This window comes from Astatotilapia calliptera, chromosome 20 (assembly GCF_900246225.1).
Source record: "Astatotilapia calliptera chromosome 20, fAstCal1.2, whole genome shotgun sequence".
Lineage (NCBI taxonomy): Eukaryota > Metazoa > Chordata > Actinopteri > Cichliformes > Cichlidae > Astatotilapia > Astatotilapia calliptera.
Genome location: NC_039321.1, coordinates 26,600,814 through 26,620,198, shown reverse-complemented (window position 1 = coordinate 26,620,198; position 19,385 = coordinate 26,600,814). Strand labels below are relative to the sequence as shown.

General features: G+C 39.8%; 1 protein-coding gene across 1 annotated transcript; it reads left to right on the top strand.

Annotated features, from left to right (window-relative positions):
- Positions 1–460: 460 nt before the first annotated feature.
- pik3cd (phosphatidylinositol-4,5-bisphosphate 3-kinase, catalytic subunit delta) lies at positions 461–18,801 on the top strand. The gene is made up of 22 exons (XM_026153128.1): positions 461–657; positions 1,401–1,629; positions 2,969–3,195; positions 3,520–3,696; positions 4,747–4,902; positions 5,378–5,467; positions 6,474–6,695; positions 9,766–9,862; positions 10,172–10,302; positions 10,603–10,653; positions 10,756–10,923; positions 11,682–11,803; positions 11,893–12,036; positions 12,152–12,251; positions 12,343–12,509; positions 12,865–12,974; positions 13,142–13,220; positions 13,316–13,483; positions 14,672–14,795; positions 14,998–15,143; positions 15,450–15,582; positions 15,669–18,801. Exons 1-22 carry the CDS (start codon positions 517–519, stop codon positions 15,804–15,806), a joined length of 3,120 nt encoding a protein of 1,039 aa, XP_026008913.1. The 5' UTR covers positions 461–516; the 3' UTR covers positions 15,807–18,801.
- The last annotated feature ends 584 nt before the right edge of the window (positions 18,802–19,385 follow it).

Genomic DNA, 19,385 nt, shown 5'->3' with positions numbered 1-19,385 from the left:
CACACTTCGTTACATTTGCGGGAAGCAGAAGCACATTTCCATTTTTCTGATTTGCATTTTATTCAGCAGATGTACCAGAAAGCTGAAGTTTCTTTAAGCGCCGTTTCACCTGATTTGACCCTTGAATATTTCCTTTTGATCATTAAAGGCAGAACTGCACGTAGTAAACGTGATAGAAGCACTCAGGTCGTCTTAATCTTCTTTTTTTTTTTTTTTAAATATCTGTGTGCTCTTATATCACCATCAGGAGGAAGGGGATCAGGTGCAGGCCAGGCCCTTCAATAAGCTACCATTCATTCACGTTATTTACAACCTGCACGTCCTCTTCCTTTTTCAACTACAACCTCTTAAAGATGCATTATCCAGTGTTTTGGGAACAAACAGCAGACAGCTCATGCAGGGACACTTGTTAATAGTGGACATATTAACCCCGGCTGTGCTTGCTCTGTGTGTGGACAGCCGGCTCGTGTTCTGGTGAGCAGCAGAGGAGCTGGCAGTAAATGAGAGGCCGTCACCATGCCCCCAGGGAAGTATGGGATGCAGGAGGAGTGGGAGAAGGAGGGGGACCAGGCGATCAACATGGACTTCCTGCTGCCTACTGGGATCTTCCTCAAATTCCCCGTGTCTCGAAACGACACCATCAAAAGCATCAAAAAGGTACAGTGTCCCTCCCACCCCAACCCAACGCTCACATGCATCGGCATCTGCTTTTAAAAGGGTCTCTGAAACCTCAACTCCTCACTGATATGTGGATGTGTAATGTAATCACACGTTGCGTCTATTATTAGAGAGCACTGTATTTCCAGGAGACTGTAATTGATTGACTGCAGCATAACAGCTCAGACGCTCAGACTGCAAAATCTTGTTGTCAGTCACAATAATACGCTTTTAAACAAATTGGTTGACTTAATGTTTTCTTCAGACATTAAACTAATTAAAACGCAGCCCCCGCTCAGACAATGCTCCCCGGTTCTGATGCTTCCGACAGAGAGGGAGCTTGCAGCTTTCCTCCCTGGGAAACACAGCCAGCACTCTGCCGAAGCAGATCTGCTGTTAAAATGTGAACGTGCTGCTGAACGGGCCAACACTTCTGCCACTACGGGCTGTTTGATTTAGCTGCGTTAGGTAATGATACTCATGGATGCTGTTAGGATGATTAATAGATGAAATGGCCCTCCAGTCATTGCTAATTCACTAGGAATTTTAGGAAAGCTTTAGAAACAATGATTTTCTTGCTTTATTTCAGCTCATTAGATTAATCAGAGGATCATTTGCTTTTGTTTTAATTTTGAAAACAGTAACTGGACAGTCTTGTTTTTTTTTCTCATGAAAACTGGGCATGGCAGCTCATCAAAACTGGGGCTCTTGTGTTCATTTATCCCTCTTGTCTCTTATTTCAGATGGTTTGGAAAAATGCGAGAAGTGAGGCCCTGTTCTGTGGACTCGGCGATCCTGATGGATACGTCTTCACCTGCATCAACGAGACGGCGGAAAGGGAAGAGCTGGAGGAAGAATCGAGGCGCATAAGTGATGTGCGGCCCTTCATGTGTGTTCTGAGGCTGGTGGCGAGGGAGGGCGACCGGGTGGAGAAACTCACCAACGCCCAAATCAGCCTGTTAATTGGCAAAGGTGGGCCTCTGCAGTGTCTATAGAGGGTTTTTTTGTTTGTTTTTTTGTTGTTTGCTTTTAAGGGTTTGTGGTACTGTTCTATGAGATTAAATCAGTCATGATTACAGAGAAGAGTTCTTGTCATTAAGCTATAGAGATATTCCAGTCTGGCTCGAGTCCCCTGAATTGCTGCCCAGTCTACTAGATTTCTCAGAGTCAGACAGAACAAGTGACTGTATGCATTTAAAAAAGAGAAATGAAATGAGAGTTTCTGACTTGCAACACTCATCCTGATAACGTCTTAATGTTTGCACAGCAGCTTTGATCTCATCCACTTGTCACCATTACTGTGGCTCTGCTATGTTCTTAGTGCCACAAAAATGTCTTCTTTTGCTCAGTTGTTGATCCAGACCCCTGCAACAAGTGCCACAGCACACTTACAGCATGAGAACTGATGAAAAGTTGCTGTGGTTGTAGTTTTGAAGCCTTGGTTTGGCAGAGTTAAAATGCTAATTGGAACAAAAGTATTCTTATTTTTCGGAGACTATAAAGTTAGCAGAATAACACTTTGCTCAAAAGAAGGAACTATTAACAAAAAAGCATTTTCTTTCTGAGTTACAGTATATCCACGATGCTAATCGTCTTTTTTTTTTTTTACAAGTAAAGCAGGTTGCTGGCTAGCTATAAGCCAATAATGTCAAATATAAAGCCTAGGGGCCAAAATCTGACCAGCAGAGATTTCAATCTGGCCCGCTTCACAGCTTTGAAAAATGTGAAGGTTTAAATTTGAGATATAGGTTTTACAGCCATTGCCGTTCATATTACACAAAAGTAATCATTAAATGACAGAAGCTTTCTTGTTTTTTCACTGCTGTAGGAATTTCTGGTTTTTACAGTAGGTTCACAGTAATTAAAAATAATGATTCTGTGAATTAACCAAAGATACTATAAGCTAATGTAGCTAACCTGAAAAAGTAGGGCTCGGCTAGGCTAACTAGCTAAAGCTAATTTATTTGTTTAGCAACCCCCCCATATTCTCATGTATTCTGAATATATTATGAGTGGAATGATAATTATTCTTTAGATAGTTATAATATGATTCCACTCATATTTTACGTGTAATTAACTTTTGAAAAATTCAGGGATAAAGTTTTCAAATATACAGACTTAAAGCTAAACGTGGCTAATAGCATTGTTACATTTTAGCCTATGTTTCTTATAGATTTAGTCAGGGAAAATTTGCTATTCTGATGGCATAATTTCTTTTCTATGTTTTCTTTATTCATCTGAACGTTTTTCGTGTTTCAGTTAATTAAATTATAAGCTAAGTTCTCCTTTTACTTTTTAACCAACTTTCCAGGTCTGCATGAGTTTGAAGCTCAGAAGAATGACGAGGTAAATGAGTTTCGGACCAAGATGAGGGCGTTTTGCGAAGAAAAGGCTCAAGATCGACAGAGTCTGCCCTGGCAGAAGTGGATGGAGTACAGCTTCCCATGTGAACTGGAGCCATGCTGCTCCCTGCCGCAGAGCCTCAAGACAAAAAACATCAAGAAGATCTTCATTAATGTCAAGTTTGAGGCTTCTGACGTGAGTTCATCAGTTGTTGTTTTTTTAAGTTGTCATGAGTCATACAGTCCAGTTTGTTCAAACTAATCAAATTTAATGTTCTGGTATGATGGGGCAGCAGGGAACCCGCAAAAAGCAAAGTAGCTTTGATTGGAAAAACTGTGGTTCCACCTTGTGCAGACACATTGTGGAGGTGATTTTAAGTAAATGTGATCACCTTTGGAAAGCCCCCTCCCACACCATAAACACTACCTTCAAAACAACACTCAGGAACAAGCAGCAATTTTAAGATTTTCTGTAAAGCCGTACTCTTTATTTGAATGATGTTGTCTGTTGCTCTTACAGGAAAGCTTCATGCTACAGCAGGACCCTCATGACCTCCCCTTGGTTCTGATGAAGAGCGCTCTGAAGAAGAAGGCTACCGTTTTCCGCTTAATGCGACAGGAACCTGAAGACTACACCTTACAGGTCAACGGGAGGTGGGATTTCATCTATGGGAAACACCCACTGTGTCAGTTCAAAGTGAGTTAATCGAATAAAATAAACTCTTGGAGCAGAAAATTGTGTGAAAATGCAGCATAGAATTTTTTTTTTAACTTTATCACTTTAATTATTTCTCTTTTTTCACAGTTGGTTTTGTTGGTTTAATGACTCAGTCCCATTTTTGTTTTTTAACCAAATTCTGGACTAGAAATTTTAGATGTTCGTATTGTGGCTTTGAGGCAAATCCTGTGTAGGTTTGTCAAATTTTATTTTGGGTTTGTGTTTTTGTTGGATGATAATTCCCAAGAGTCCAATTTTCTTTCAGGCTCATTTTCTGCCATGATAGCTTTTGTATTTCGCTTCTAGACGAGTTGCAGAGAGACATAAAAATGTGCTAACAAATAATCAGCACAGATGTCATTTTTCTTTCTGTTTTGCCACAAAGAAGTGTTTCAGAGGGCACCTAGGGGGCCTTTATCCTCCTCGTTCCTGTGGGCATGTGCTAGACTCAGTATGAACTATTCTACCTAATTGATTTCATATCAGCATCCGTCTTTAAAAAAAAATACACATGCTCTTTGACATATTAACCCACAGCGCCTTTAAGATGAAGGTTTATCTATTTATTCACAAACTGAAAAACGAACTGTGAAAAGTTGGACTTTCTCTGCTGATCTTTGTTGAAACTGTGAATTGCATTCTCTATATTCTAGACAAGCTGTTGTTTTCTCTGTGAATGTGTGCGAGTTTCTGTTTAGTGTCGTTTGTCTGCGTTCAGCCTGTGCAGGTGGGTCCATAATAACTGAAATGACTGTCGGTTAGGAGTAGGCTAAGTCAAGATTTTGGTGGCCGGAGACTCCACTGTTGATTTTGAAACTCCAACTACCTGCAGGGGTGACTCATATCTGTATAGCAGCCCTGCAGAAAGGAACTGCATCCATCCACACATAATGAGATTTGAGCTGCATTAACCTACAGCAAATGAACAGCCTTCAGGAGCTAACCAGCGCTATCAGAACACTGGGAAATATCTGTGGGTGAACTGACTGATGGCTGTGCCAGTAAATCTTCTGTTGTCTCTCTCCTCAGTACATCTTCTCGTGCTTGAGAAATGGCCAGAACCCCCACCTCACCATGGTGCACTACTCCACCGTCACCAAATGTCAGGAGGAGCAGGGCAGAATGTGCAACCAGGTGTACAAGAGTCGCTCCTTATCCAGACCTCCTCCTCTGCCACTGAAGAAGGTAAGAGGTCAGGCGGTAGCTGTCGTTCATTAAAAGAGGAGCACATGCTCTTTTTTTCCCCCTTTTCTCTTTTCTTGCAGTTGTTACTCGACTAGCCTGCGGACTTTGGCACACTTGAAATAAGCCACGCAGCTCGGTGTAGATAATTTACATCTGACGGCTTGTCTTTCATTTGCTGTAGTTGCGCATGCAGCATACGTTGGAACTGCTTTAGCATAATAAAAAATATCGTTTTATAATGTTTTGAAACTTTTATCTGAAGCTCGTCAGATAAGCAGCTAAAAATCTTTTGGCAGTTGTCTTCAGTTAGAAAGTCCCCCCCCCCCCCCAACTTTCTTTTGAAAGTAGATGTTACTTTGCGTCTACCCTCTTTTCGTTTTTTTGAGTTGTGGCCAAACAGGAAATTGGAGCAACCGTGTGAATGCAAGGCAGTGAGAAATTAAATTCCCTTTTTTCCTCTGACTTCTTCCTACAGCAAAACACCTCCTCTCTGTGGTCCATCAATGAGCCTTTCCACATTCACCTGGTGCAAGGCAAACGAGTCAACGCAGACGAGGGAATGAAGGTCGGTGTGGTTTTGCGTGGGTTTTCTCTCACTTTGCTGCTCAATGAAATGTGGCATTCACTTGTTTACCAATATCTCAATTTCAGTTGTAGGAACAGCGGGGCTGACATGTAAATGACAAGGGGGGTCACATGGTACAGACCACACATTTCCCATAATTCATCAAGGCGGTTGGTTAAAACTTCAAAACAGGAAGTGGGGAGTGTCTATCTGGTTTTTACGTCTCATTCTGAGGCCTAGATTCTAAGAAAAAAGACAGACTACATGCTCTCCCTCTTTCGCTTTCAAATGCACTTCTTTTTTTGAAGGCGTTGCATGTTACTATTGCAGACGGGCTCCTGACCTATCTCAAAATTTGACAACTGTCAGTGAGCGTACGAGAACAGCCAAAGGATGTGGAAACATCCGCTGATACTCCATGCTCACCCTTCCGTGTCAGAAGAAAGAGTGAAAGAAAGAGCGGGAACTCTGTTAATGTGTGTCTGTCTTTGTAATTCTGTTTCATAACTAACTACATTACTGTTTGGATGGGTTATTAAGTGCAAGTGCACTCCTGGGTGCTGCTGCCTTAGAGCATCATGACTCATGACTAATTTTTCCTGCTGCATAATTATCAGTCATGTCTGTGGATGTCAAGCAGAGGTTTGAAAACACAACCCCTGGAGGGAAGGGGGGAAATCAGCTCATATATTTTGTAAATGTTAATTCGGACTATCTTGATTTGGCGAAAGGCAGGAGCTTAATGGTCGTGCAGTATTAAATTACGTCTCTGGCGGTTGTTTTTTCATTTGTGTCTGACTCTGCATGGAGACCTGTTTGCGCTTACGAATGTGTAAACTCTTTGACTCATAGCTCGAATTACACAGGAAACTCTGAATCATCTCGTGAAGTCTGTAAATCTTCCACAAACAATCACCTTCACACTAAAGTGCTAAAGTCTTCGGCTTCCAAACCACATGTCTTGCCTCCATCTAATCACTACTGTGTATCTGTGGTTCCCCTGCAGCTTGTAGTGCAGGCTGGTCTGTTCCATGGCAGCGAGCTGCTCTGTAAGGTGGTGACGAGCTCGGAGGTGACAGTGAGCTCCGAGCCGCTGTGGAATCAGAAGCTGGAGTTTGACATAAACGTGGCCGACCTGCCCCGCATGAGCCGCCTGTGTTTCGCGCTCTACGGCGTCATTGAAAAGACCAAGAAGCCCCGCGGCACCAAAAAGAAGAACAAGAAAGCGGTGAGTGTGTCAGTAACTCGTGGTGCTTTTGGGGTCTCAGCGTACTACTCGTTCGATTGAGTAGGCCAGTGTTTTGGGCTGGTGGTGTGAATTTGTTCGCAAGCACAAACAGATCTGTTTCCTCTCTTGTGTGTAGTGCGTGTAGCTTCTGTGTGGGTCTGTTGTTTCTGCTGCGTCGGGTTGTGCAAGTGTGCTTAGTGGCAAGGCTGCGGTTAACACTTCATCCGCTTCAGCCCTTTTATCTGCACATCGGTCCAAGGAAGGAAGGAATTGGCTAACATTTTCAAGGAATTCTAAATTCATCTTCACAGCCCTCATCTCTCTCTCTCTCACACACACACACACACACACATATATATACACTGAACCTTCTAAATTTACATGCTCGCTGACAGCTTAGAGGGGGAGGGGGATTAAGACATTACAAAGCAATTTTATCTACAGCAGGGCTTTGCAACATTTTTTTGATTAACAAGCATGAATTCAGAAAAGCCAACAAAGAGAAAGGCACAAGAAAAGTGCACACATTAAATCCATGTAGTTGGATTTACACCTGCAACTCTTCTAGCTGTTTTAACAATTGTTCAGCTGCATTTTCAAAGGTTTATTCTGCTGTAAGGGCTGCAGCAGAAGACAAACTCTCTCTTTGATTGACTCTTTGCTAGTATATCGCATTACGACAAAAATTGAATGAGTGAAGGAGTGCACTAATGGGCCACGCAAACGGCTACATTTTTATAAAAGATATATATCAAACTGAGGATTAAAGACCTACTTCTCACTGATGTTTTAGGCAAACAAACACAACACAGGATATATATATATATATATATATATATATATATATATATATATATATATATATATATATATATATATATATATATATATATATATATATATATGTGTGTGTGTGTATATATATGAAACAAAGAAACCTCACTGCACACAAAGGCACACGTGCGCCTACAACAATAAGCATGACAGACAGCTTTTATATATAGCTTTGCATACATTTATACATGGCTGGCAAAGCATGCAAAAATGATGTGAAATTACATTTTGAAGAGTGGAGCACATAGTAATAATGGTGATAATATAAAAAGCATTGTAATCGTTTGCACAAAGCTTTACCGCTTATGATGAAGTTTTATTTCTAAACAAAAAAAATCATAATAATTTGTGGTTTAAACTAGTGGTTTAACAATAAGATAAGCACATAATTGTTTAGCTACAGCTCCATCATTGAAAATAATTAGTATTGACTAAGAAGTATGTGATACCAGGGCGACACTTCAGTGTAATTGTTAAACTGAAAAATTAAGGCTGATCAGGACACCTGAAGGTCTGCGAGGCAAACACTCCAAGAAAGAGTAATTTGTTTGCCAAAATCCAGTCAGTAACTGAACGCTGGTTTAGCTGACTGGGTTCAGCAGGACACCTGTATTTTGTTTGGCTAATGCAAAAAGTTCAGATCCGCCCAGAATCCAATTACAGTGTGTCTTCCCCCGTGTCCTGACACAAGGAAGGCCCAAAAATATAGTTTAAAAAAGCACAAAATGTAGATACTAATGACAATAACACCTGATCTGACATTAATGCACCAATTATCTTTAAAACATTTATTACATTAACTGCTGAATCAGTCATTCAACTGACAGAAATTCATGAGCAGCTACTAATTATTAGTAATTTAAGAGAATTTATGCTTTTCTTTTCTATATAACAAGAAGTTTCCAGCATAGAGAGATTTTTAAACTTTTAACCTGAGGGGAAAAAACATACTTTTGATAAAATTAATTAATTGACACCAATGCCATACACATTTCTGTTTATGGTCGAAATGACAAATGTTTGTTAAAAAAGCTCCACTCGGCATGTTACTAGCAAACAAATGACCTCTCATTTTATTAATACATGCAAAATTTAATATGTTACTTTAACTATAAGCAAGTTGGATTCAGTTGGATGCTGATTGGCTTCAGCAGCTTCTTGCAGCAGCTCCTTTTATGTCATATAAATGAATATAAAATATGTCCTGTTCAGGACGGTGCACAGCTGCTACAGTGGTGGCAGTACACTCAAATACCACATTTGAAAGAGCCCCCACAAACCTCCCCTGTATACAATGAAAGGTACAGTGAACAAGAACAACAAATTCCCCTTTTACTGTAGTCGCAGTATCTTCTGTTTTGAAGCGACGCAGCAGCTGTGCGCTCGAGTTTGTGCAGACCTCCAAAACATGTAGCCCAGGTGTGTTTTATAGCCATTAAGACCACTTCTGCTTTCTGAGCCACTTCTCTCTTTGTTTGCCTGGAAGAGAAGTCCTGCAGCCAGACGGCAGAAAGGCTGGCGGAAGTTGAGCTATTTTAGCCGCTCTTGTTTATGTGCACTGCCTTTTTTTCTTCTTTTTTTTTTTAACTTGAATGTGTTAACTGTGTTTTTGTTGTTTTTAACACACTGAAATAATGGAAGTCATTTTTCTACTGATTTCTTGGAACCCAAATTCTTTTTATAGAGAACTTTAGAAGTTAGAAATACAAACGAATCATTCTCCTAACGTTTTATTGTCATGTTTTTGGAGGCGGTTCTAAGTCTAACGGTGAATTAAATTAAATATACCGCAATCAAGGTTCAGAGTGTTTATTGCAATTAGAATATTAAAGTTTTGAATTCAAGTGAACCTTTAAAATAAAGCACATGTTGGGCAGGAGATGGTTAATTATTCAAAGCATTTTAGATTAAAGAATAAAAAAGCTTTGCCTTTAGAGAATCTTGATTTTAATTTTTTATGATGCAAAAAAAAAAAAAAAGATTTCTCAGTCAAACGTTTTTATCTTCAGAGAGGAAAGAGCTTGAAATATAAAAGATTTGTATTGCCCAAGTATTGCACATGATTTTATTACAACTGAGGAAACATAATTCAGCTCAGGCTGCAAGCTATGCAGGTTCGTTTTCCTCTGTACATCTTTTACATTCTCTGACTCAGTTTTAAACCATTTCCAAGATCCTCAAGCTTGAAGATGGTGTGTGAAGTGAAACAATAAAGTTTCTCTCTTTGTCTTTTCAGGATTGTCCAATAGCCTGGGTGAACACCATGGTGTTTGACTACAAGGACCAGCTGAAGACTGGGGAGTTCCACTTATCCACATGGCCGTGTGTTCCTGGTACTTTTCAGCCTTGCCTCTTCTTACATTTTCATCCTCTTCAAAAAATTTAAAAAACACCTCCTCCACAACACTTTGAAGCACGCAGAGAGCTTCTGAAATGCCCAGAGTGACACGTCTTGCCGCCCAAATCACACATAGTGACACATTTTGTGTCTTATGATGGAATAAGATAGCCTGTTTGCAGATGCTGAAGTACCTGTTTGCCAGGCGGGGGAGTGGTTTTCTTAGACGAAAGACTAAAAACTGAGAAGAAGATTCCACCAAATGGAACATTTCATCATTTCATATATGATATTTTTATCACAGATGAGAAAAGTGACCTGCTGAACCCGATGGGAACTGTTGAGAAGAACCCTAATGTGGACAGCGCCGCTGAACTTCTCATTCATTTTCCCAACATCCGGCCACACCCCCTCTACTACCCTCCACTTGAAAAGGTACTATCTCCCAAAAGACTACACAAAAAAAGTAACAATTAAAAAAAAAAAGGTGAACTAACGTGAAGTACAGTGTAAAATTTTATTAAATTTAATGGAATATAGTTAAATGAAATTTATAGGATTTGTATACATTCAGTTTATACCAAAAAACATTTTCCTTAATGATGAATTATTTGAATAAGTCATTTTATGATTTTTACACAGAATTATTGTGTCATGTTTATTGAGGCTGAAGCACATATTTGGATCTTTGTTTGATGACAGTCAGTCCAAGCAATAATCCTCACGTGTTTTCAGATATGTGACATGGAGAGGAATGGTGATCTAAGTTTAGCCACTAAAGACGAGGTAGGACTCACATGTGACAAATTTTACATAGTTAGAATTTTTGTTTTGTTTTTAAAGCAGAAAATTTAATAACTTTGTGTGTGGATCATGTGCTCTCTGTAGTACTTTAAGCTCAAAGAATTCATGGACAACAAAAACTACACCGAGTTTTTCGAGGACGAGAAAGAGCTCCTGTGGAAGCTCCGCACCGAAGTCCGCGATCATTATCCTGAAAGTCTGTCCAAGCTCCTCCTCATCACCAAGTGGAATAAGCGTGAGGATGTAGTTCAGGTACGAGTAAAGCGTTATTTATTCTTTGTATTTTTCACTGATGTCTGTAAGTCGATCTGGAGATGTAAAACCTTTTGTTTCAGATGATTAGCTTAGCTTTAAGGGTTAAAGTGGCCAAAATTTCAAACAAGGAGTGAACGAATCAGAAAAAAGCTCAAAGAAGTCAAATTTTTCATCTGAAATGATAGTCTATATAGGATTATTAAAACTGGGATGAATACTATGTAGTGTAGATAAGTGTGTATCTGTGTGTGTGAGTGAAGGGTCTATAATTCTTTACAGTTACACATATCCATATCAGTATGTATTCTTAGTTTCTTATATACAGACAACTAATAGTTTATATTGGGTGTTTTATTTTGTTTTAGCAAACGTCCATGAATGCCAGCTGTACTTCATTCTTTTACATTTTCAAAATAAAGTTCTATCTATAGAAAACAGGCAACCATGAGCTCTGATCTATGTAATATAATATTTATTTATAATATTATGTTGGTAATATTTACCAACCACAGAGGTCTTGCAGTAAACCTTTGTTGTAACAAGAGCAAGAAAATGTGTGACTTTACAGGTTTTTGGAGCTTCAAAACTAAGGAATGTTTTAACAGTGAATCATGCAAAATTATAGTAATGTCACTGCCGCAGAAAGAAATATCGAGTTGTGAATTAACATCAGCAGCCTGCTTTAATCTTCAAATTGTCAAAATCTCCTTGATTTTTCTCATCATGTTAGAAAATAATTCTTGGATTCTCCTCAGATGGTGAATTTACTGAGGAACTGGCCAGACCTCCCTGCCATCCACGCCTTGGAGCTCTTAGACTACAGTTTTCCCGACCCAGCGGTTCGTTCTTTCACTATCAGATGCCTCAGAAAGCTCAGGTACACACACATCTGTTTCAGAAGCTTACAGTGCCAGGCATGCTGTGTTGTGACTGTTAACCGCATAAGCCACATTTCTCTGCACACAGTGATGATGAGCTGCTTCATTATCTGATCCAGCTGGTCCAGGTCCTGAAGTACGAGTCCTACCTGGACTGTGACCTTACCACTTTCTTGTTAGAACGGGCACTGTCCAACAGGAGGATCGGACATTTTCTGTTTTGGCATCTCAGGTGAGTGAGAAGGGGCTAGCTTTAAAAAATACAAGCTAGTTAGAAAAAAGGGAGCAGAAAGAAAAACAAGATCGAGTCAGCTTTTTGTTTGACTGGAGATTTGTGTCTATTGTAGGTCAGAGACTCATGTGGCATCTGTGGGTTTGCGCTTTGGCCTGATTCTCGAGGCCTACTGCAGGGGAAATATCCATCACATCAAGCTCTTAACCAAACAGGTAATCACCTCCTGATTCTTACTCACCTTCGCTTTGATCTTGTGTGTTTTCAACTGATTCTCAGTCTCTGTGTTAACTCTCACACACTCAGAATGAGGCTCTGGGCAAAATGAAGGCTCTGAGTGACTTTGTCAAGTTGGGCTCCCAGAAGGTGACGGCAGAGGACCTGAAGCAGTGTATCAGACAAGAGTCCTACCTGGAGGCCCTGTCAGACCTTCTGTCACCACTCAACCCGAGCATCATCCTCTCTGAGATCTGGTTAGTGGCCCAGAAAAACACACAAATGCAAACGCACACAAGAGAGCATAATTGTTTTATGCATTATTGTCCTCCTTATTGGATTTTGCAAAGGCCACTTTGGCTCCTTTTCTGGCTTTACTGAATAAAAAAAAATACATTTAAGTGGTACACGGAGAAATTAACTCTTCAGTTGATTCAGGATCACAGCAACTTACTCTCATTTCTCCCTCCTACAAACATATGAGCGCATTGTCAGTGTCGTCATGGACAAAAAAAAATCATTTTTATACAACAGCTCACAAGGGATATCAGTTACTGAGCAAAAATATATGTACAAGGATGAAAATGAACATGAGCATTTTTGCTGTTACAGTACTGATAGATGCAGATTTATGGACTCCAAGATGAAGCCACTCTGGCTGATGTTCAAGAATCCTGCAGTTGAAGGAGACATGGTGGGCATTATCTTCAAAAATGGAGATGGTAAGAGACAAGAAGGTCGAACATGCCTTTCTCAAGGTGCCTGTTTTAGTTTAAGGGCTGGTTTGCACATTCAAATCTGCTGGGAAGATAAAAACTGTGGGTTTGGAACGAGTCATGCGAGAGAAAAGTTAGGATTAGATATATCAATTTCTCCTTGTCACCTTTAGACCTTCGACAAGACATGCTGACCCTGCAGATGATCCAGCTCATGGAGAATCTGTGGAAGAAAGAAGGTCTGGATCTCAGGTAGGAGCTGGTTCTTACACTAATTGCCTCTTGTGCACGGGGAAATCTTGTCCACCAGCCTTAACGCTGTTCATTTTTCGACTTGGCAAACACAGGATGATCCCGTACGGCTGCCTGTCGACCGGGAACAAAATGGGGCTCATCGAGGTTGTGAAGAACTCTGACACAATTGCCAACATCCAGCGTAACAGCAGCAACAGCGCCGCTACCGCTGCCTTCAACAAGGACGCCTTGCTTAACTGGCTCAAATCGAAGAATCCCGAGTGAGTACGATGAACTCTGGCACAATGGCAACTCTCAGAAGCTCTCCGATTGTCATCTTATTTGGTGTAGACACTCTGTAGAGGTGATGACCCTATTTAACCTCAAAAAGCAAAGCAAATTAGGTGCATTATACACACAGCCAAGCATGACATAAAACCACACAGAAGACACAGAGCAGGAGTGGGGTGAGCTAATCCGCATATGCACCCTTTTCCCCCCATAAACCTCCCTCAGGTTGTTGTGGGGACTTCCCCAAGTCCTCCTAGGACAGCGCTGACTTGTCAAGTGTCAAGAAAGAAGTTTTTCAATTTGAAATTCGCGATAACATCATGTGAATTTTCCAAAGCGGCATCTCATCATTTCATCGACTCCTCTTGATTTTAGCACAAAGCAGCCGCGTATATTGAGCCACAGATGGGTATTGATATTTTTTAAGTAAAACAATAATATGTTTGCGATCAATTATCCATTTTTGTTCATGTGGAAAAGAAGGGGGAGGGGAAGGACAGAAAATAAGATTTAAGAATATGAAAAAAAGGGTGTTTAAGGCACACAAGCCTTCATCCTATTCCCAGTCCCATTCAGGAAAACTTGCATAGTTTGATATAAATATTTCACTTCTTGTGAGCAGTAAACAGTACTGCTTCATCTTGTAGTTTCTTTTTCTTTTTTTTACTTAAATTGTTTTCTTAAAAGTGTTTTTTTCCTTGTAGCATTTTAAAACCGGATAGAGCAGCACAAAGTAGAGCAGCATCTTTAGCAGCATTAAATGAGAGTAGATTTTTATTTGATGCCAGACAGTCTGAAGGTCTTGTCTATTCTAAAAGCTCCTTGAAGAAGTAATGAATAAGCCTCTGTACTTCACGTTGGTGTGTCCAGGCTGATGGCCCCACAGAATACAAAGATAATTAGCCCGGACACTGCAGTGTGAGAAAATTAGTATAAAAAACACAATGAACCCTCCGCACGTCTAGGCTGCGAAAGGATGTGACGATCAGGCGTTAATCAGCCACAGGAACTCCTCTTTGAACATTTCATATGCTCTGTCACCGATGACACTCTGCTTCATGGCTGCGTTTGTGTAATGCAGGCTGATATAGGAAATATAAGAGAAGTGTGAAAGCACTGTAAGAACACAACTCGCTCACGTTCTGCTTCCTCGTTTCTGTGACCTTTTATGTCACCAGGGACAAACTTGATCAAGCGATAGAGGAGTTCACACTGTCCTGCGCTGGCTACTGTGTAGCTACTTACGTCTTGGGCATCGGAGATCGTCACAATGACAACATCATGATCAGGGAAACTGGACAGGTAAGATTTACTGCACGTTTGAATCTCAGCAAAATTATGTTGTTGATTGATGTGTAATGTTTTTGGTTGGAGTTGGTAAAAAAAATGTGCTTTGTAATATTCTAATAATTTTTTGGTGAAACATGCTGGAGTCAAATTGTTTAGGTCAGTCAGTGTTTGGGAGACTCAGACGTAGTGACTAAAGTGAGACTTTGCTTTTTAGCTGTTCCACATTGATTTTGGGCACTTCCTGGGCAACTTCAAGCGGAAACTCGGGATCAACAGGGAGCGCGTGCCTTTTATCCTGACGTATGACTTTGTCCACGTGATCCAGCAAGGACGAACAAACAACAGTGAGAAATTTGAGAGGTACAATAAAAACATGTAACTCTAACACACGTACGTAGTTATAGTTATAGACTTTGGCACAGTGGTGCAGTGGCAAGCGCTGTCCTCTTACAGCAAGAAGGAGTTGGGTTTAAATCCACCTGTCAGTTGGAGCCTTTCTGTGTGGAGTCTGTGTTGTCTGTCTTGGCCCTGTAATAGACCGTGTACCCTGGCATAGGAACCAGGCACCTTGTGACCCTGAATTGAATAAGCAGTAAAGGATGGATGGATTGTTCTGGGGTTCTGCTAACTTATGAAACGTGTTTGTTTTTGCATCTTTTGCATCAGGTTCAGGGAGTACTGTGAGCGGGCCTATAAGATCCTGTGTCGGAACGGGACGCTGTTTGTCAACCTCTTCGCCATGATGAAGGCAGCGGGGCTACCTGAACTCACGTCCTTCAAAGACATACAGTATCTAAAGGTATGCCACAGTTATGATGTAGCAGTTAATGATTATGAGGAGAATGACAACAATGTTAATAATTAGTGGTTTCTTGTTTTTAAAAGGACTCTTTAGCGCTGGGCAAAACAGAGGACGAGGCGCTGAAGAACTTCAAAGTAAAGTTCAACGAAGCCTTGCGGGAAAGCTGGAAGACCAAGGTCAACTGGATGATGCACTCACTGGCCAAAGATAATAGACCATGAAGAACACTGAACCAATGAAACATGAGGCCCAGCCAAATACATGGATTTTTAACTTATACACATAAACACAGTCTAATATTTTACTTGACAGAAGGAATTCAAAGACTCTGAAAAGCTCTTTAGCAAACGTTTACATCTCAGTGGCCTGTATGTGGTAAATAACAACTAAGCAGAGGCATCCAAAGATAATGAGATAATCCTGGAGCATCACTTCCACACACACAAGTATTTTCACAGTGAAGAAAATCCATCGCACTCATCCTCCTCCCATATATCAGTGGAATGTCTTTGCCACGAGGAGCATTTCAACCCAGAGAATAAACCTGTTTTTGATTTGCTGAAATTGCTACTTGAAAACCACCTGCTCATGCAAAGTGTCATGAATCACCGAAACAGAAAGTTCATCTCATCGACTGCATTACTCAACAGGGAGCAAGCTGCAAACTAACTTTATGATGACTTGAGGCTCTGTTCGGCAGGGAACAGCAGTTTCACCTCAAGACTTTCGTACGGTTTACAACCCACGATAGCTGTTATGAGGTTATTTCCTCTCATTTCAACTGTATCTTTGCAAAACGTGTCTTTTTAAAAAATATATATATTATCATTATTGTATTTTTATTTAACTGTGGTAACTACTTAATGAGTGCTGATGTACTTGTTAGGTCGCAAAGAATATTTCAAAAAGAGGTGATGCTTTTTGTCGTTCTAACATTGTTGTCTAATGTTGCCTTGAAGAAGAATATGTGCCAATACACATGAAGCATTTTATAGTATAGTCTAAGAAAATGTAGGACTTTTATTTTGAAAACATGCCTGTGTACCAGGCTGTGTGTACCTATAGCTAAAGGTACCCTGATACTACTCTTATTTTAAGAAATACACTTACTTGCCTTTTAGCTTAAGTGAGATTTAAGTATACTAGGTTTATCCTATCCATTTTAGGGTACTAGGGAAGGTGGAGCTTATATTATGTGGTATTGAGAAAGGGGCGGGGTAATGTCCCTCCTCGCATCCATGGACATCTATGGACCATTTTGGATGATTGGTTAATCAAACAAGCATATCTTTGGACCGCGGGAGGAAAAACCTCACAGGGATACGCACAGGAGACCATGCCAACTCCACCACAGCCCCCACTGCAGACCAGCCTTATTTCTTTGAGATGACAGTGCTCACCACTGCAGCACTGCGCACAGTCCATGTTAATTGGTGATCTTTAAAAGTGACTGTTTCCTTTAGAAAGACTAGCTGTTTTGCTTTAACTATGCTAAGCTAAGCAGACTGTCTGCTGACTCCAGCGTCATATTTAAAAGACACCATGAAAGTGTAATCAGTTTTATTTTAGATTTTGAAGTTACAATTCTATTTTATTTTTCTATTCCCTTTTTCTGGAGAAATATACGATTTTTTTTTTATGCGCAAGGCAAAGATCTCATATATGTTTGGTGAAAAGAACAGAAAAAAAAAGCTTCAGCAGGTCCCAGAATAAGACAATCCGTAGACTCATGTAAGCCATAGACTTGTGGATGTTTTTCTCAAAATGCAGTATTGATGTCATGCCTTCTTTGAAAGTGTAAACCTGGACTAGGTCTATGGTCTTAGAAAGAGCAGTACGCATCTGTGAGTGTGTGTGTGTGTGTGTGTCTGTGTGTGTTCTCTAATATTTAAATATGCACTTAAACTGTGATCTCCATTGCATTTTTTTAATGGGTGTACAAGGTGCCATGAGGGCGATTTCATGCTTGCAGTGTCAAGCACAACCACACTTTGACATATCTGATGCTGTAAAATATGGCGTTTATTTAAAGTGAGCTCGTATGCTGTGTCATTTCATTTTGTGGTGCATTCGCATTACTTTACATGCTGTATGTCATTCCGTAAGTCGTGCAGGGTCCACTTGAATGAAAGAAAATAATGTGCTATTTATAGCCTCTTTTATTTTTGCAAAACGGTTTAAAAGGTCTCTACTTTTTGTACAAGTCTCTGTACAGTTAGAGCAAGTGTAGGTGTAGATTACACAGCATGAGGATTTAAGGTACCTTAAACTACTGAGCGATTCACTGTGGAACAGACCTAAAATACAGCTCGCCAGTGTCCTTCAATGTGGGCTCCACTGCATGTTTAAGTCAGGAAAAACAAATTAATGGGCTACTCTTTGTTGTGTGTGTGTTTTTTTTATTTTGCAAATTGTAAAGTATATTGCTGAATCAGTTTCGGGCTCTGCCCTGATTAACATGCGTGCAGCTAAAAATTATGAGATGCAGTATAGACTTTTCTCTGCATCCTGTTTTTACTTGTGCTTCAGATGTTATGAGGAGGTAAACATGATGTCAGTAAACAGAGTGTAAAGGGAGAACTTTCTAGAATCCAAGCCATTTGTTAACTGAATGTTACGCTCGTTTTTGCAACTTCAAATAGGCAGATTGATTGGAAAAAGGCCAAATCAACCAAAGTCACCCCCATGTTCCATTTCTCCATAAATATTCATCAGCATTTCAAGTCTGAGGGACTTGCTTATCTCCAACTATTCTTTAGGTCATATCAGTCTGGTGTGCAACACCACTACAAAAATAAATTACTAGTTTCAGTACCTCCTTATACACAGTAGCCCCCTTGTTTATTAGAAACATTCGCAGTTTAGCTTCCATATTTGAGGAAGTGGCAATAAAGTGATTTGTGATAATGTACAGTGGTTTTTGCAGATGTGATAAAGTCCAACAAATGTGTCCGCATCTGTTTATTGTTTTGGTATAGATGTTGGTCACAGATATTGCAGTCTGGCCTGATTATCTGTATTAAGTATGAGTATGTTGTGGAAGCTATGTAAAACCATGACTGCTTTTTTGTGTTTTTCTCTCTTACTTGATCATATTTCATCGAAATATTTGAGAGTGGTAAAGCAGTATCAACTTTTCTATTCAATTGGCTAATAAGTTTCTTGCAGGAATGTCTTTTTGAAAAGTAAGAATCTGAATTGTTGGTTGTTTTTTTGTTTTTTTTTTTCAACAAAAAAATTTGAAAATTATATTTTTCATTGGACATTAATTAAAAGTGCTGCAAAACTAACTGAGTGGTTCTTTGCAAAAGAATTTTGTGAGCTTTCTCTTAAATCAGGAGTGTCACATTCAGTTTTGCTTATAGGGCATATATGGCCGAAAACCTTTGCATGTAATGAACAATCCAGACACAAAACAGGTGATGAACAGCCTGAGGTATCTTATTGAAAAACTATTACACACGGAAGTGGCTCAGAGATGTGCGATGGTGAGGCTCATTTAAAAACATATTACAACATAATCCCTACCTGTTTGACCCAAGTGACTCCTTTTTTTACTTTTATTTTTATTAGTATTATTTTTCTTTTTAACTTTTTAACTAATTATAATCACAATCTATAAAAGCTATACTTGTGTAAATATAAGTATAGCTATATGAAGCTATAAGGTTCTAACTTGTAGTTAGAGACTCATTTATACTTTAATAGCCATATGTATGATGATAATATGTTGAATGATAATACTAACAAAAAAGAAGATGACGATGACAATGGAAATAGGAAATAGGATGATGATGATA

What these genes read in the sequence shown, in the direction of transcription:
- pik3cd (XM_026153128.1), top strand. Translation starts at nt 517, where the DNA reads ATGCCCCCAGGGAAGTATGGGATGCAGGAGGAGTGGGAGAAGGAGGGG. An exon ending in CACATGGCCGTGTGTTCCTG is followed by an intron (nt 9,863 to 10,171) that starts GTACTTTTCAGC and finishes TTTTTATCACAG; the next exon opens with ATGAGAAAAGTGACCTGCTG. An exon ending in TATCTTCAAAAATGGAGATG is followed by an intron (nt 12,975 to 13,141) that starts GTAAGAGACAAG and finishes TGTCACCTTTAG; the next exon opens with ACCTTCGACAAGACATGCTG.